Genomic DNA, 15942 nt, shown 5'->3' with positions numbered 1-15942 from the left:
CTGAGGTCATTCCTCGGATTGGTGAATTACTACCATAAGTTTTTACTGAATTTGTCCACAATTCTGCACCCACTGAACGCCCTACTACGAACGGGAGTAGCATGGAAATGGAGCAATGACTGTAAGCGGGCCTTTCAGAAGAGTAAGGACTTAATCACTTCAAGAGAAGTATTGGCTCACTACAACCCATCACTACCGATAAGACTGGCGTGTGATGCGTCTCCCTACGGCATTGGGGTGGTACTGTCACATAAATTCCTTGATGGTTCAGAGAGGCCGATAGCTTTTGCGTCACGCTCGTTAACTTCAGCCGAGCGTAACTACACCCAGATTGACAGAGAGGCCCTCAGCCTAGTGTGGGGGGTGACGAAGTTCAATCACTACCTGCACGGTCAAAAATTTACTCTACTAACTGATCATCAACCTCTTGTCTCCATTTTCAACCCTCAGAAGGGCGTACCGATAATGACAGCACAACGGCTACAGAGGTGGTCCCTTTTCCTCGGGGCACGCCAATATGACATCAAGTACAAAGGAACTAAACAGCATGGGAATGCTGATGGATTGTCGCGCCTACCGTTGCCGACGGTGGAAGAAGAACTTGCATTGGATCCAATGGAGATATTCCACTCGACCATAGTCGAATGTCTCCCTGTGACGAATGCAAACATAGAAAAGGAAATACGAAATGACCCGACACTCTCCCGGGTCTATGATTTAACGGTGAAGGGATGGCCAGCACATGGCGAACCACTGCTGCCAGCATTCTCGCCGAGAAGAGAACAGCTGTCAGTGTGCAGAGGAACCTTGATGTGTGGATCCAGAGTAGTGATTCCACCCAAATTGAAGGATAGAGTGCTCAATGAGCTTCATGAGGGTCATCTGGGAGGGGTAAAAATGAAGAACTTAGCTAGAGCGTTTGTGTGGTGGCCGGGAATCGATAGAGAAATCGAAGAGATGACCAAGAGCTGTACAGGATGCCAGAAGGTCCAAAACGCCCCACCACAAGCCCCTCTACATCCATGGGAGTGGCCCTCATCTCCATGGCAAAGGGTGCACATTGATTTTGCTGGTCCCTTCATGGACTCGATGTTTTTAATTGCGGTGGATGCACATTCAAAGTGGCCAGAGGTAATAAAAATGTCCTCAACCACCACAGAAAAAACTATCACAGTCTTACGAACCATATTCGCCAGGAATGGGCTGCCTGAACAGATTTGCTCCGACAATGGACCACAGCTTCTGCCTGAAGAGTTCCAGAGGTTCTTAAAGAACAATGGTGTTAAGCATTACACATCCGCCCCATATCATCCAGCCACTAATGGATTGGCCGAGAGGTTTGTTCAAACATTCAAGAAGGCTATCAAGGCAATGTGTAATGAAGATATACCCCTACAACACAAGGTGGACAACTTCTTGTTTGCCTACCGGAATGCGGCACATGCGGTTACCAACCAAACTCCTGCCATGATGTTCTTCAATCGAAGACTGCGATGCCACTTGGATTTGGTTAAGCCAAACATCAGAAGAGATGTGGAGAACAGGCAGTTTCAGAATATGAATGAAAGGCCGACCAGGAGTTTTAAGATAGGTCAACCAGTTTTGGCCCGGGACTACCGCACAGAGAAATGGCAGCCAGGAACGATCTGTACACGGCAAGGACCTCTCATGTATACCGTGGACGTTGGAGAGAGCATTGCAAGATGCCATGCTGACCAGATTCTAGAGTCACTGGAAAACGTCAACTCCACACCACGATCTGATACACCTGGCGATGAAACCGACGTACCAATTGCATCTGCCGCAGAATCGGGGATATTGGAAGCAGATGAACCAAACATCGATATTGATCCCGACTCAACTTTACCAGAAGAACCTGGTACCCCAAAGAGGCGTTACCCAGACAGAATCAGGAAGCCTCCTCAAAGACTGAACTTCTAATTGCTTAACCTCAACCAATGTATCTAGCAACCGTAATTGTAATTAGTTATCATTTAGTTGTTAAATGAATGTTATGTACTGTTTATCTAAAAGGGGAGGAATTGTTGTGTATGTCCCTTTAAGGGAATAACTGGTCTCAGACTGCAGTACCGGCAGTGACCACCCCTGTATAAAAGGCACTAGCAGCCTTCTGTAGTTTCAGTTTCCAGAGTGTCTCCATTCAGTAAAGACTTGTTAAACCAACTCCTGCATTCCGTGTCTCCATTAACACACGGATTTAATACCTGCCACATTGGGCAAGGACAAAAAATGTGTCCTTTACTCAAGCCTTAAACAAGCGTTAGGACCTTTGCATATATAAAAATATAAGGGGCCCAACGCTTATTTGAGGCCTGAGACAGCCAGTGCCACAGGGAACCAGGCCGAGGAATTGCCTCCGAGGCCCAAACAAAGTAAGTAACTTACTTGATTATGGAGCCAGGAGAATTGCTCCTCCCAACGCCACATTAAAAGGAACAGATTGCTGCCACCGACCCCCACCTCCATTGCTGCTGCTTCCGGCCCCACGCCACCTCGAACCCCCAACCCTGGGACCCACTTACCAGAGGGCTGCTGCAACATTAGCAGTGGACCAATCTTGCACTCCTCGTCGCCAGCGTGCTTTCATCGCCTCGCCGGCTACATTGAAATGAGGCCTAAGGCCCAATATTGAGGGAGCCTTGGGCCTCACCTTTCAGGTGCAGGGAATGTGCACAAGTAAAAACGCATGCACCCGAATGTCTGAATCCTTTCTCTCGAATCCCAGCTACATTCTAGAGAAGGTAGGTTGTAAATTCAATACTGAGTCACATGGACAACACATCTGTTCAGCGCCACTGTTTTTAGGTGGGCCTATTCTGTAGAACAATGCAACTACCTTCACATCAAATTAATTTTGGCACCTTCAGAAGTTTATTAAAAAAACAGAAAATTAAAGCAACTTTACCGTCAACAAGTGTGCTGCTTCTTTGGGTACATAAACATTGCTTATCAGGACTTTGAACGTGAAGTGATTTGTAAACCAGACTGTCCAGAATTCTGATCCGTGCCCAGGCTTGACTTGAAATATGCTTGAAACATCATGTCCAAGGTTTCTGTATGAAGGAGAAAGACAGCAAATAACAGGAGAGAACTTTACAGCACAGGAGCAGGCCATTTGACCCACCAGAGCTGTCCCACCTCTAAACTATCTCATTAATCCCATTCACTAACTCAAATATTTACCCACTTCCCTTTTGAAAGGGATGTATTCTGCTTCCGCCACGGTTTCTGGCAGGATATCCCATGTACTAACCACCCTCTGTCTTAAAACCTTTTTCCAAACCCCTTCCTTGTGACAATATTTAATTTTTTGCCCTCTAGTTAACAATTTGCCAACCGGTGGAAATAGTTTTTTTTCCCCTTATTTACCTCGTAGAACCCCTTCATGATATTGAACATATGTCAGATCTCCTTTTAACTTTTGCTGTTTTAATGATAATAGCTCTAATTTCTCTAAACTTTGCTCATAATACAAGCCTCTAATCCCTGGTATCACTTTAGTGAACCCCTCTAATCCCTGGTATCACTTCAGTGAACCCCTCTAATCCCTGGTAGCACTTTAGTGAACCCCTCTAATCCCTGGTATCACTTTAGTGAACCCCTCTAATCCCTGGTAGCACTTTAGTGAACCCCTCTAATCCCTGGTATCACTTCAGTGAACCCCTCTAATCCCTGGTATCACTTCAGTGAACCCCTCTAATCCCTGGTAGCACTTTAGTGAACCCCTCTAATCCCTGGTATCACTTTAGTGAACCCCTCTAATCCCTGGTATCACTTTAGTGAACCCCTCTAATCCCTGGTATCACTTCAGTGAACCCCTCTAATCCCTGGTATCACTTTAGTGAACCCCTCTAATCCCTGGTATCACTTCAGTGAACCCCTCTAATCCCTGGTAGCACTTTAGTGAACCCCTCTAATCCCTGGTATCACTTCAGTGAACCCCTCTAATCCCTGGTATCACTTCAGTGAACCCCTTCTGCAACCTCTCTAGGGTCTTGGCATCTGGACAAATTGAAGACAAAATCTGGAAAACCAGGATCTGGCTAGAAATTTTTATATCTCAATATTCAACACCAGTGGGATTACAAAGGGCTATTTTACATCAATATGGAAACAATCCCAATTTGCGAAATTTCATGACCCAGAACTGCCTGAAATTTCCAATTGGTGGATGGCACCTGCTCTGGAATTCCCTCCCTAAACTTCTTCACCGATCTCTCCTCCATTAAGATGCTCCTTAAAACCTACCTCTTTGACCAAGCTTTTGGTCACCTGTCCTAATGTCTCCTCCTTGGCTTGGTGTGAATTTTTTGTCCAATTACACTCCTGTGAAGTACCTTGGGATGTTTTACTACTTTAAAGGCGCTATATAAATGCAAGTTGTTATGGTTAAGCGTACTCTGAAGTAGCTTCAGACTTCTAGTTAACATGAAATCAGGAATTTGTGTGCAATAATAAACAAACCTAATTTCATAAAATTTAAGGAATACTCCCCTTTAATAGACTTATCGTCTGGCAGTTATCTGAAAAATGCACACCTGTGATTACGGTTTTAAGGGAAAAATAAGTGGCATTTATTTTTCAAATAAATTCTCCCTGTGATGGCTGGACTTCCAACTTTGACTGGACTGTGAAACATTACATCGATGAAGATTTGTCACTTTGTACCGGCACCAGCATTCCTGTCACTTCAAAGTAAATAAACAATGGGGTAGGGAAAGGAGGAGAAAATGGTATACAGGCAACACCGGCTAAGGGACAAACAACCTTTTCAGTACTTCGCTTCAGGAAAGGAGGTGAAGGCGAGAAGTTTGATTATTGGGCTTTACCCGAGAGTACTCCTTTCACAAAAAAGGAGCTGAGAAGAGCTTATGTACAGGAAATGTCATATCACACTGGGATATGGCTATGGAAAGCAGGATTTCCAAGTTTGCAGAGGATACTAAAATTGAAGGCAGAGTAAAGAATGAGAAATTATTCAATCAATGCAAAAGGATTTTGATTTTTTTTCAGAAAATATGGCAAAGAAAGAAAGACTTGCATTTATCTAGCACCTTTCACACCTCAGGACATCCCAAAGCACTTTACAGCCAATGAAGTACTTTTAAAGTGTAGTCACTCTTTTAAAGGAGGTTTAAGGGGATATAGGCAGGCTCTGCGAGTGGGCAAGAACATGGCAAATATAGGCAGGCTCTGCGAGTGGGCAAGAACATGGCAAATATAGGCAGGCTCTGCGAGTGGGCAAGAACATGGCAAATATAGGCAGGCTCTGCGAGTGGGCAAGAACATGGCAAATATAGGCAGGCTCTGCGAGTGGGCAAGAACATGGCAAATATAGGCAGGTTCTGCGAGTGGGCAAGAACATGGCAAATATAGGCTGGCTCTGCGAGTGGGCAAGAACATGGCAAATATAGGCTGGCTCTGCGAGTGGGCAAGAACATGGCAAATATAGGCAGGCTCTGCGAGTGGGCAAGAACATGGCAAATGTAGGCTGGCTCTGCGAGTGGGCAAGAACATGGCAAATGTAGGCAGGCTCTGCGAGTGGGCAAGAACATGGCAAATATAGGCAGGCTCTGCGAGTGGGCAAGAACATGGCAAATGTAGGCAGGCTCTGCGAGTGGGCAAGAACATGGCAAATATAGGCAGGCTCTGCGAGTGGGCAAGAACATGGCAAATATAGGCAGGCTCTGCGAGTGGGCAAGAACATGGCAAATGGAATATAATGTGCAGAAACGTGAAGTTATCCACTTTGGTAGGAAAAATAGAAAAGCAGAGTATTTTTTAAATGGTGAGAGATTGGGAAATGTTGGTGTTCAGAGGGGCCTGGGTGTCCTTGTACACTGAAAGTTAACATGCAGGTACAGCAAGCAATTAGAAAAACAAATGGTATGTTGGCCTTTATCACAAGAGGATTTGAGCATAAGAGCAAAGATGCCTTACTGCAATTATATAGGGCCCTGGTGAGACCACTCCTGCAGTATTGTGCACAGTTTTGGTCTCCTTACCTAATGAAGGATATACTTGCCATAGAGGGAGTGCAACAAAGGTTCACCAGACTGATTCCTGGGATGGGGGGATTGTCCCATGAGGAGAGATTGAGTAGACTAGGCCTATATTCTCTGGAGTTTAGAAGAATGAGAGGTGATCTCATTGAAACATACAAAATTCTTACAGGGATTGACAGGGTAGATGCAGGGAGGATGTTTCCCCTGGCTGGGGAGCCTAGAACCTGGGGTCACAGTCTCAGAATAAGGGGTCGGTCATTTAGGACTGAGATGAGGAGAAATTTCTTCACTCAGAGGATGGTGAATCTTTGGAATTCTCTACCCCAGAGGGCTGTGGAGGCTCAGTCGTTGAGTATATTCAAGACAGAGATCGATAGATTTTTGGATATTAAGGGAATCAAGGGATATGGGGATAGTGCAGGAAAGTGGAGGTGAGGTAGAAGATCAGCGACAATATTGAATGGCAGAGCAGGCTCAAAGGGGCGAATAGCCTACTCCTGCTCCTATTTCTTATGTTCTTAATGTAGGCCAATTTGCATACAGCAAACTCTCACAAACAGCAATGTGATAATGACCATATAGTCTGTTTTTGAGCTATTGATTGAGGGATAAATATTGACTAGGACACTGGGGATAACTCTCCTGCTCTTCTTCAAAATAGTGCCATGGGATCTTTTATGGCCACCTGAGAGGGCAGACGAGGCCTTGGTTTAACGTCTCATTTGAAAGATGGCAAATGCCAGTCAATGAGACTAACAGTTTTCAAACGTTTCTAAAAAGGAGGGGGGGGGGGGGGGGGGGGGGGTGGAAGAATGTCCTGCAAAATTCCTAAAATCCCGTGTTAACAGGGCTTTTCTGAGGGAAGCAGACAATTGACCATACCTGCAGCCCCTTTCACACTATCCCCGCCCCCCCGCACAAAAAAACTCTAGTTCAGTAAGATTACTCGTAGGTTAATCTTGCAACCTATGGAATACTTTAGAATATGACCCCGTGAACCTAGAGTAAATAATGCCACTTTAAAAGATTTACAAAACCAAGACACAAGCTTTGGATTAAAAATTGTATGCATTAAATTAGGTTTCAAATTCTAATCGTGTAATACAGTACGAAAATCAATAGACACAAGAGATTTGAACATTTCAAGCCTGCTCACAGTGAACTCACCTTTCTGTTAGCTGCAGTGTAGGAGACGCTTTCAGTGCTAAGCTGCCTTTTACTACATGCATCACCTCACCCGAACAATTTTCCACATCGTCAGGCATAGCAGTTGCTGGAAAATAAAGTGCGAGTATTCTTCTAGAGTACTCAATGCTTACATCGTACATGTATACAGAATCAACAGCTTATACTCAATAAAACATACCAAAAAGGTTTGAACCGACATATTATAAAATCTGTTGCCTTAAGTAGCACTTGAGAGTTTATGACAAACTTCAAACCACGAGTGAGAATTATGCTTTGTTGAGTGATCTTTTGACATTTTCTTTTTAAAAGACAAAAATAGCCACAATTTCCCCCCGCCTCCCCACCCCAGCCCATCTACCCCAGAAACACTAGAGATTACATAGCTTTGCCAGGCTAATAATCAAATTTACATTTAATAGCCATTTTGGTTAATGCTTAAGCATTAAAATACCTACCTTTACAAATAATAGAAGCAACCTTTGTCATATTGGTCACAGATGTCTCCAGCAGCATTGGCTCAAATTCAACAGTAACTGTGTCAGCTCTTGACAGAAGATGAACATTCTGTAAGGGATCAACAAAATCATATCCATTTATAAGTTTGTACTTGACGGGTATTGTCAGTATAGCCAGCAGGCAAGTATATATGATTTACCGAATTAACTAACTTCAGGAACTAACGAACAAAATTGTTATATGGGCACAGGTGCAATACTATATTACAGAGCTGAAATCCTTAGAAAGTAAATTTACCATGGTTAGGATATTCAGACAGTAACAAATATCTGATTTATAGTAGCAAATGTGAGTTGTAACAACATACAACTGGGCTTGTTTTCCACAGCACACACTTCCACAAAACTGGGCTCAAAATAAAGTCTACCTTTGCAACGCTAACTGTGTTTTCCTGTCACTATAGATTGGCAATATAAACTACAGCTTGCAAATGAAGTAAAACCAGATTACCACCATTACAAAAGTATTTAAAAAACATACCTTAATATACAAAGATTTGTTCCCTGAATGTAAGAAGTACACAGTATTTATTTGTTCACCTGTAAAAAAGGAAAATAAAATAAGTGACTACAATGGTAAGGGCCCAGTAATTCCTCTCCCAACTCGTGAGTACGGACGGGGTACTCACGCGTGAGCCCGGAGGAATTGCCGGTTTTCAGCATGCACAGCGCATGCGCTGAAAACCGGCATTTCCTGTCCTCTGACCCAAGGGGTTAAGAGGCAGAACGCGTGCGACTGCACAGGCAGCGCGTGCGCAGTGAAATTCCTTCCCCCCCCCCCTCCCCCCCCCGAGTTGCCCGAGTGTAAAGGCCTCCGGTTTTTACGCGTGGAAAAACCAGACGTAAGTACTTAGTTTTACAGGTAAGTGGGCTTTTAGTACAATTTAGAAAAAATGTTTCCACAGGTTTATTATTTTTAAAGAATTTACAGTAAGGTAAGTTTAGTTTTAGACCCTATTTCTTAAAAATTTATTTTTTTCAAAAATTTGATTAATTGTTTAAAACATTTTTTTAAACTTATTTATAGTTAATATAATCAGTGGGATGTTTTTTAACATTTTATTTAAAGTTTAAGTAGTGTTTTGGCAGCCCATACTTTTCATGAGTTTGACAGTTCTTACTCTCAAACTCATGAATGAGTTTCCCCTCCCCTGATTGGCTGCACAGTGCTCACCTGATCCCAGCCGGTACATCGCACTAACTACGCCGCTGGATCAGGTAAGCACAGCGCGCCGACATCTGAACCGGGCCAGTGACAGGAAATGCAAGCAGGCCCGGGCTTCAGATGTCGGCGCGCAGGGTGAGTGCACATCGGGGGCTTGCACGCACGGCAAGCTCCCGATCCTAATTTCAGGGCCAAGTACTTTAAAAGACTTACACTTAATGAAGTGTCTTATGTCTGAGAAATGCCTCAAAGTTCTTCATAGAAGTATCTTTGAGGATGCAGTTAGTTACATAAACACTGAAAATTATATATAAAGATGAAGCTTAATGTCAAAGGCCTGGGCTCATGAATGGCTAAAGCTTTCCTCACCCAGGCTAAATCTTGTAAAACCTGGTTGTAGAAGTAACTAGCTTTTATTTTAATATTCAACTTAGAATGGTCATGGCATATGTACTGTAACAAAATTTATATTACATGAAGAAAATCTTCAACTACTGCACATTAAATCGATTATATGTGGCCCGCAACTTTCTTGGGGGGGGGGGGGGGGGTGGAGATAAAGAGAGGGAGGGAGGGAAGACAGGCAAGATGATAAACAAACTCACCTGAGGTACTTTCTTTGATAACTGGCATATAAAGTACAAAAATATTTTCTAATAAATAGCTCTTTATTTTTTCAAATTCCTTAAAGCACTCTTCTGTGTTGAGTGAGAGCTGGACATATAATATAAGCTTTTTATTCCTCAACAAGCAATATTTCTGTAACAAACAAAAGGCTTAAAATCAGTGAAAAGTCGTCTACGATTTCAAAATATCAAACCGTAAACACTTACAAGATTTATTATTTGCCACAAGGTCAAACAAATGGAGAAGACTAGATAGGGAGTTAGCATCACGTTCAAAACATGCAACTTTAATTTTCAGCCGATTAGTATCAACTAAAAGCAACTTAACTCCTATAAATGCAAACCGTTCTTGGGGAAAACTTCAATTTGGGGTTTAATAGAATTCACACAATTTACAACAGCAATCTCGGACAGACATCAGGGTCAATTCTTGATGCAAATTGGGAACTGTCAAAACAGTACTAATACAACAGTAGTGCTCCATTATGGAAATTCTTACATGCTTCCATGTGCAAGTTACATTTGCTGACCTGCATAAGTGCCTGCAGTGCATGCTAAGGGGAGGATACATTCTCCACTCTCTCCCTTTCCTAGTTTTATATTTGCCTAGCTTTGTACCCTTCCTCCGTATCCAATCAAAATTCCTGCCCGTTTCCTCTGTGGTGAAATTTTGTGTGTCCCCTCTCCCGCTCATTCCGTGCCCATGTGTCAGCTCTGCCTTGGTGAACGGCAATGGCTGTCCTCCACAACACTAAGCAAAATATATTGCCATTTGGGGGGGGGGGGGGGGATTGTTTCCTAGCTTTTCACTAAGTCAGGAAATCCTAAACCATGACACTCGCTCAGTATCTTGTGGTAGAAGTAGTCACTGTAATCCACCTAGGTAGACACAGGTGGTCAGTGGACAGAAGGAATTTCCCAACACAAGGAATAGGTGGGAAGGGAAGGAATTTCTTACTTGTTATCAATTTGTAACACGAGTGAGGATTTTGAAGCAAAAATACGAGTCAGCATAACGTGTAAAAAAAAACATTCTAGAAAATCCTGAATGCATACTAGAAGTTATACAAATGTAAAATGGATTTTGGTAAAGCAATAGCATCTCAGGGCAAAATATAAATATCCTAAAATTAGATACATCACATTGGTTAACATATTAATGTTCCATTAAATCATTTCATTCTTGCTCTTTATTCTAAATGGATCAACACCTCCCCAAAAGAGCAGACAAAGTAATGTCAGAAACACATGAAGCATTTGTCTGCTAATAATGAAAATAATTTGTACACTTGGGTGATATCTCCCAGTAACGTATCCCATCACTTGGGTGAGTGTATTTTTCTAGATACATGAATACAATATTACATAAATAAAATCAAACAAATTGGATGCAGGGATGCTATGCAATCATAAATGCATATTAATGAAGTATTGCCATTTGTCCATCTTTTATTTTGCATACCAGAGAGGAATTGCTCCCCTCTCCTTTGTTTCAGTTCCTGAATAATGCCAGCATTAGATCACAGCAACTATAATGACCGTGTGAACAACTAATGAAGAACAATGAGCCTCACACAGTGCCCAATGCAAGAGCTGCATATTTAAATTTTACAGATGCAACTATACTGTGTGTTTGAGCTCCCACCCAAACTCCTCTCACCTCCAAGGGTATGATCTCAAGCTATGTTGCTGGGAAATCAGCTGAGGTTAGATTTCTCGAAGGGGAGGAGGGGGTAGGAGGAGAAGAGCAAAAGCAGATTGAATGGGGAGCCTCCAGTCAGCAGCTAATTTGCAAAGCAAGGTCCCACAAATAGCTATGAGATAAATGACCAGTTAATGCTTTTGGCAGTGTTGGTTGAGGGAGGAATGTTCGCCAGGACAAGAGCATTCCCTGTTCTTTTTTGAAAAAGCGCCATGGGATCTTTTACATCCACCCGAATTCTGCATCTCATCTAAAAGACAGCGGCCTAGAAATTCACTAGCCTTAGCGCCGCTTTTGAGGCGCTAGAGGGACTAGCGCCAGAGTTATGGCCAGTTGAAAAATTCCCTGGGGCCCTAAAGCGGCGTTGCACCGGTAGCGCTGCGCCGGCACCGATGACGTCATCGGTGTGCGCAGCGTCCCGGTTGCCATGCCGACGGGCCCCAGCGCCGACATTCAGTTGCGGCCGCCTCGCCCGTGGCAGCCGCAACTAAGACTCTGGCAACAGAGTCCAACATGTGTTTGCGCCGGCGCATTAAAGGCCCCGCGGCGGCCGGCCGCTTTCCCGCCGGCCGCCTGCCCGCAGCTCCCTCCCCGGACTTCTCCTCCCCCCCCCCCCCCCCCCGGAACAGATGCAAGCCCGGCACTTGTCCGAGGTGCCGGGCTCATTTTTAAACAGATTTGCGCGGGCCGCGGCCGGGTGCAGGCAGCTCCTCCTTAACGGAAGGAGGAGGCCTGCACTTCCCCAGCCTGCCGCAGCGCATCGGGTGCCGCAGCGCCGGAATTGCGGCGCTAAACGGCAGTTAGCGCCCTTTTCCAGGCGCTAAGACCCTTCAGTAGCGCCGGCAGCCGTTTGGGCGCGGCGCTATTGAATTTTTGGCGCGCGCAGGGGGACTTAGCGCCGGCACTAACTTCCGGCGCTAAAGCCCTGGCTAAGCCAAAACCCAATTTCTAGGCCAGCGCCTCCTGTATGTCCAGTGACGCACTGAAATGTCAGCCTAGATTATGTGCTCAGGTGCTAAACCCAAAATCTTTTGACTTTGAGGTGAGTGTTACTAACCGAGTCAAGTTAACACTCCACAGGGTGATGGATGGGGGAAGGAGAGAATAAAAAACACCAAATGGTTCAGGCAATTTATTATGTAATCTATTGCTACATGATCTACCACTTTGCGCATCCAGGGTTGAATTAAACCAGTTCAGTGATTGAGGTAATGAAAAATACAAAAAAAAATCTTGCAATTAAAATACATTAGTGAAATTAACTGTGCTGTTTCAACATTGAGATCAATTTTGTTTTATTGATTGACCTTCCCACCCAATCCAATATCCTACTGCACAATTTATATTAAACATACACCACTTAATGGCATTACTTGTAGTCAGATCTTTCTTACCTGGAAGTCTTTATAGCTCTGTAAAGGTAGAGCAAGTTCAAAACTCAGATCTGATAGAGTGCAATTTGAAGTTTTTTCCTAGACAAGACAGACAGACAAATGTGAAAACATGGTGAGAACACTTTCTTCTATAGCACACAATTTTTCGTACAGCCTTAAATGATGGCGATCTACAGTAAAAGGGTTTGGCAAAACTACTGTAATCAATTTTGTGATTTTCCTTCAAGTTAACATTATCCCATCTTCAGTCTGCCTGACCCTTAACACCTCTGCTATTGAGATGGGTGGATGGCTCTACTTTAGCTTTGATACACTAACCAATCTAGACAACTAACATTTGCAGAACTGCTATCACTCAGTCTTGAAGGAGAAAGAAAAGTAACTGAGCGGCTGCAGGACATTTGGAAGGGGGGGGGGGGGGGGGGGGGAGAAAAGAGAAGGGTGAACAGCCAGGGGTCGTGGTCTATATCGATATCAATGACATAGGTAGAAAGAGGGACAAAGTCCTGCAGACAGATTTTAGGGAGCTAGGAAAAAAATTAATAAGCAGGACTTCAAGAAAGTAGTAATCTCTGGATTACTCCTGGTGCCACACACAAGTGAGTACAGAAATAAGAGGATAGAGCAGATGAATATGTGGCAGGAGAGATGGTGCAGGAGGGAGGGCTTTAGATTCCTGAAGCATTGGGACCGGTTCTGGGGGAGGTGGGACATGTACAAGCTGGACGGGTTGCACCTCAACATAGCCGGGACCAATATCCTCGCGGGGAGGTTTGCTAGTGCTGTTGGGGAGGGTTTAAACTAGCTTGGCAGGGGGATGGGAACCTGAGCGTAGATTCAGAAGGGAGAGAAGCAAAGCTGGAAATGGAAGGCAGAAAATTAGTAAGTGAGTTTGGAAGGCAGAAGAAACAAAAGTTAGAAAATAGACAACAAAGGGGTTTGGCAGTGCTTAATAATAATGGTATATACTTCAGTGCAAGGAGTCTAGTGAATAAGGCAGATGAGCTGAGGGCACAGATAGACACATGGAAGTATAATATCATAGCTATTGCTGAAACATGGCTGAAAGGAGGGCAGGAATGGCAGCTCAACATTCCTGTTACAGGGTTTTCAGAAGAGATAAAGAGGGGGATAAAAAAGGAGGGTGGGGTCGCAATATTGGTTAAAGAAACAATTACAGCTGTGAGAAGGGATGATATGTTAGAAGGATTATCAAATGAGGCCTTATGGGTTGAACTGAAGAACAAAAAAGGGGTAATTACACTGCTGGGAGTGGACTATAGATCCCAAATACTCAGAGGGAGATAGAAGAGCAAATATGTAGGCAAATTTCCGAGAAGTGCAAAAACAATAGGGCAGTAATAGTAGGGGATTTCAACAACCCTAACATTAACTGGGATAGAATCAGAGTAAAAGGTATAGAGGATGCAGAATTCTTAAAATGCTTAAACTTTTTTAGCCAGTACATAGCAAGCCCAACAAGAAATGGGCGGTTCTGGACTTAGTTTTAGGGAATGAAGCTGGGCAGCTGGTAGGGGTATCAGTGGGAGAGCATTTTGGTGGTAGTGATCATAATTCAGTTAGATTTAGCGTAGTTATGGAAAAGGATAAAGATAGACCGGGTGTAAAAGCTCTCAATTGGGGAAAGGCCAATTTTACTAAACTGAGATGTGATTTAGCAAAAGTGGACTGGAAACAGCTACTTGAAGGTAAATCAGTGTCAGAGTAGTGGGAGGCATTCAAGGAGGCGACAGCAAGGGTTCAGAGCAAATATGTCCCCACAAAGAAAAAGAGTGGAACTCCCAAATCTAGAGCCCCCTAGATGTCAAGGGGCATACAGGGTAGGATAAGGCAAAAAAAAGTTATGTCAGGTACCGAGAGCTAAATACTGCAGAAAGCCTAGAGGAGTATAAAAAGCGTAGGGGTGAAGCAAAAAAGGAAATTAGGAAAGCAAAGAGAGGGCATGAAAAAATATAAAATCAAGGAAAACCCAATACATGAAGAGCAAGAGGTTAACTAAAAGAAAGAGTAGAGCCCATTAGTGACCAAAAAGGAAGCTTGTGCGTGGAGGCAGAAGACGTGCGTATGGTTCTTAATGAATACTTTGCGTCTGTCTTCACAAAAGAGAGGGACAATGCAGACATTGTAGTTGAGGAGGAGTGTGAAAATTTAGATGAGATAAACATAGTGAGGGAGGAAGTATTAAGGGGTTTAGCATCTTTGAAAGTAGATAAATCACCAGGCCCGGATGAAATGTATTCCAGGCTGTTAAGAGAAGCAAAGGAGAAAATAGCGGAGGCTCTGACCATCATTTTCCAATCCTCTCTGGCTACAGTGTGGTGCCAGCGGACTGGAGGACTGCTAACGTAGTACCGTTGTTTAAAAAGGGATAGACCAAATAATTACAGGCAGGTCAGCCTAACCTCGGTGGTGGGCAAATTGTTGGAAAAAAAATTCTGAGAGACAGTATTAATCGTCATTTAGAAAGGCTCGGATTAATCAAGGACGGTCAGCATGGATTGGTTAAGAGAATGTCATGTCTGACTAACTTGATTGAAATTTTTTAGGAGGTAACAAGGAGGCTTGATGAGGGTAGTGCATTTGATGTAGTCTACATGGATTTTAGCAAGGCTTTTGACAAGGTCCCACATGGCAGACTGGTCAGAAAAGTAAAAACCCATGGGATCCAAGGGAAGGTGGCAAGTTGGATCCAAAATTGGCTCAGTAGCAGGAAGCAAAGGGTAATGTTCGACGGGTGTTTTTGTGACCGGAAAGCTGTTTCCAGTGGGGTTCCACAGGGCTCAGTACTAGGTCCCTTGCTTTTTATGGTATATATCAATGATTGAGACTTCAATGTAGGGGGGCATGATTAAGTTTGCAGATGATACAAACATTGGCCATGTGGTTGATAGTGAGGAAGAAAGCTGTAGGCTGCAGGAAGATATCAAAGGACTGGTCAGGTGGGCAGAAAAGTGGCAAACGGAATTCAATCCGGAGAAGTGTGAGGTAATGCATTTGGGGAGGGCCAACAAAGCAAGGGAATACACAATAAATGGTAGGATACTGAAGTGTAGAGGAGCAGAGACACCTTGGAGTACATGTCCACAGATTCCTGAAGGTAGCAAGACAAGTAGATAAGGGATACTTTCCTGTATTAGTCGAGGCACAGAATATGAGCAGGAGGTTATGCTTGAAACAGAAACATAGAAGATAGGAGCCATTCGGCCCCTCGAGCCTGCTCCGCCATTTAATGAAATCATGGCTGATCATCCAAATTCAGTACCCTGTCCCTGCTTTCTCCCCATATCCCTTGATTCCCTTAGCCG

General features: G+C 43.8%; 1 protein-coding gene across 1 annotated transcript in view; it reads right to left on the bottom strand.

The window, feature by feature from the left end:
* Positions 1–15942, bottom strand: part of tmem131l (transmembrane 131 like) — a 216624-nt gene that overhangs the window by 88288 nt on the left and 112394 nt on the right. Inside the window, exons 8-13 of the mRNA XM_086012018.1 lie at positions 12617–12694; positions 9500–9653; positions 8211–8269; positions 7670–7778; positions 7194–7299; positions 2927–3074 (exon numbers count right to left, since the gene is read on the bottom strand). Of these exons, the coding sequence (XP_085868144.1) occupies positions 2927–3074; positions 7194–7299; positions 7670–7778; positions 8211–8269; positions 9500–9653; positions 12617–12694 (654 nt within the window). The remainder of the gene's footprint in view (positions 1–2926; positions 3075–7193; positions 7300–7669; positions 7779–8210; positions 8270–9499; positions 9654–12616; positions 12695–15942) is intronic.

Source organism: Somniosus microcephalus, chromosome 2 (assembly GCF_052327205.1).
Source record: "Somniosus microcephalus isolate GS21.2 chromosome 2, FLI_Smic_1.0, whole genome shotgun sequence".
Taxonomy (NCBI): Eukaryota; Metazoa; Chordata; class Chondrichthyes; order Squaliformes; family Somniosidae; genus Somniosus; species Somniosus microcephalus.
Note: the sequence above shows the minus strand (reverse complement) of the source record. Positions and strands in the feature narration are given on the sequence as shown.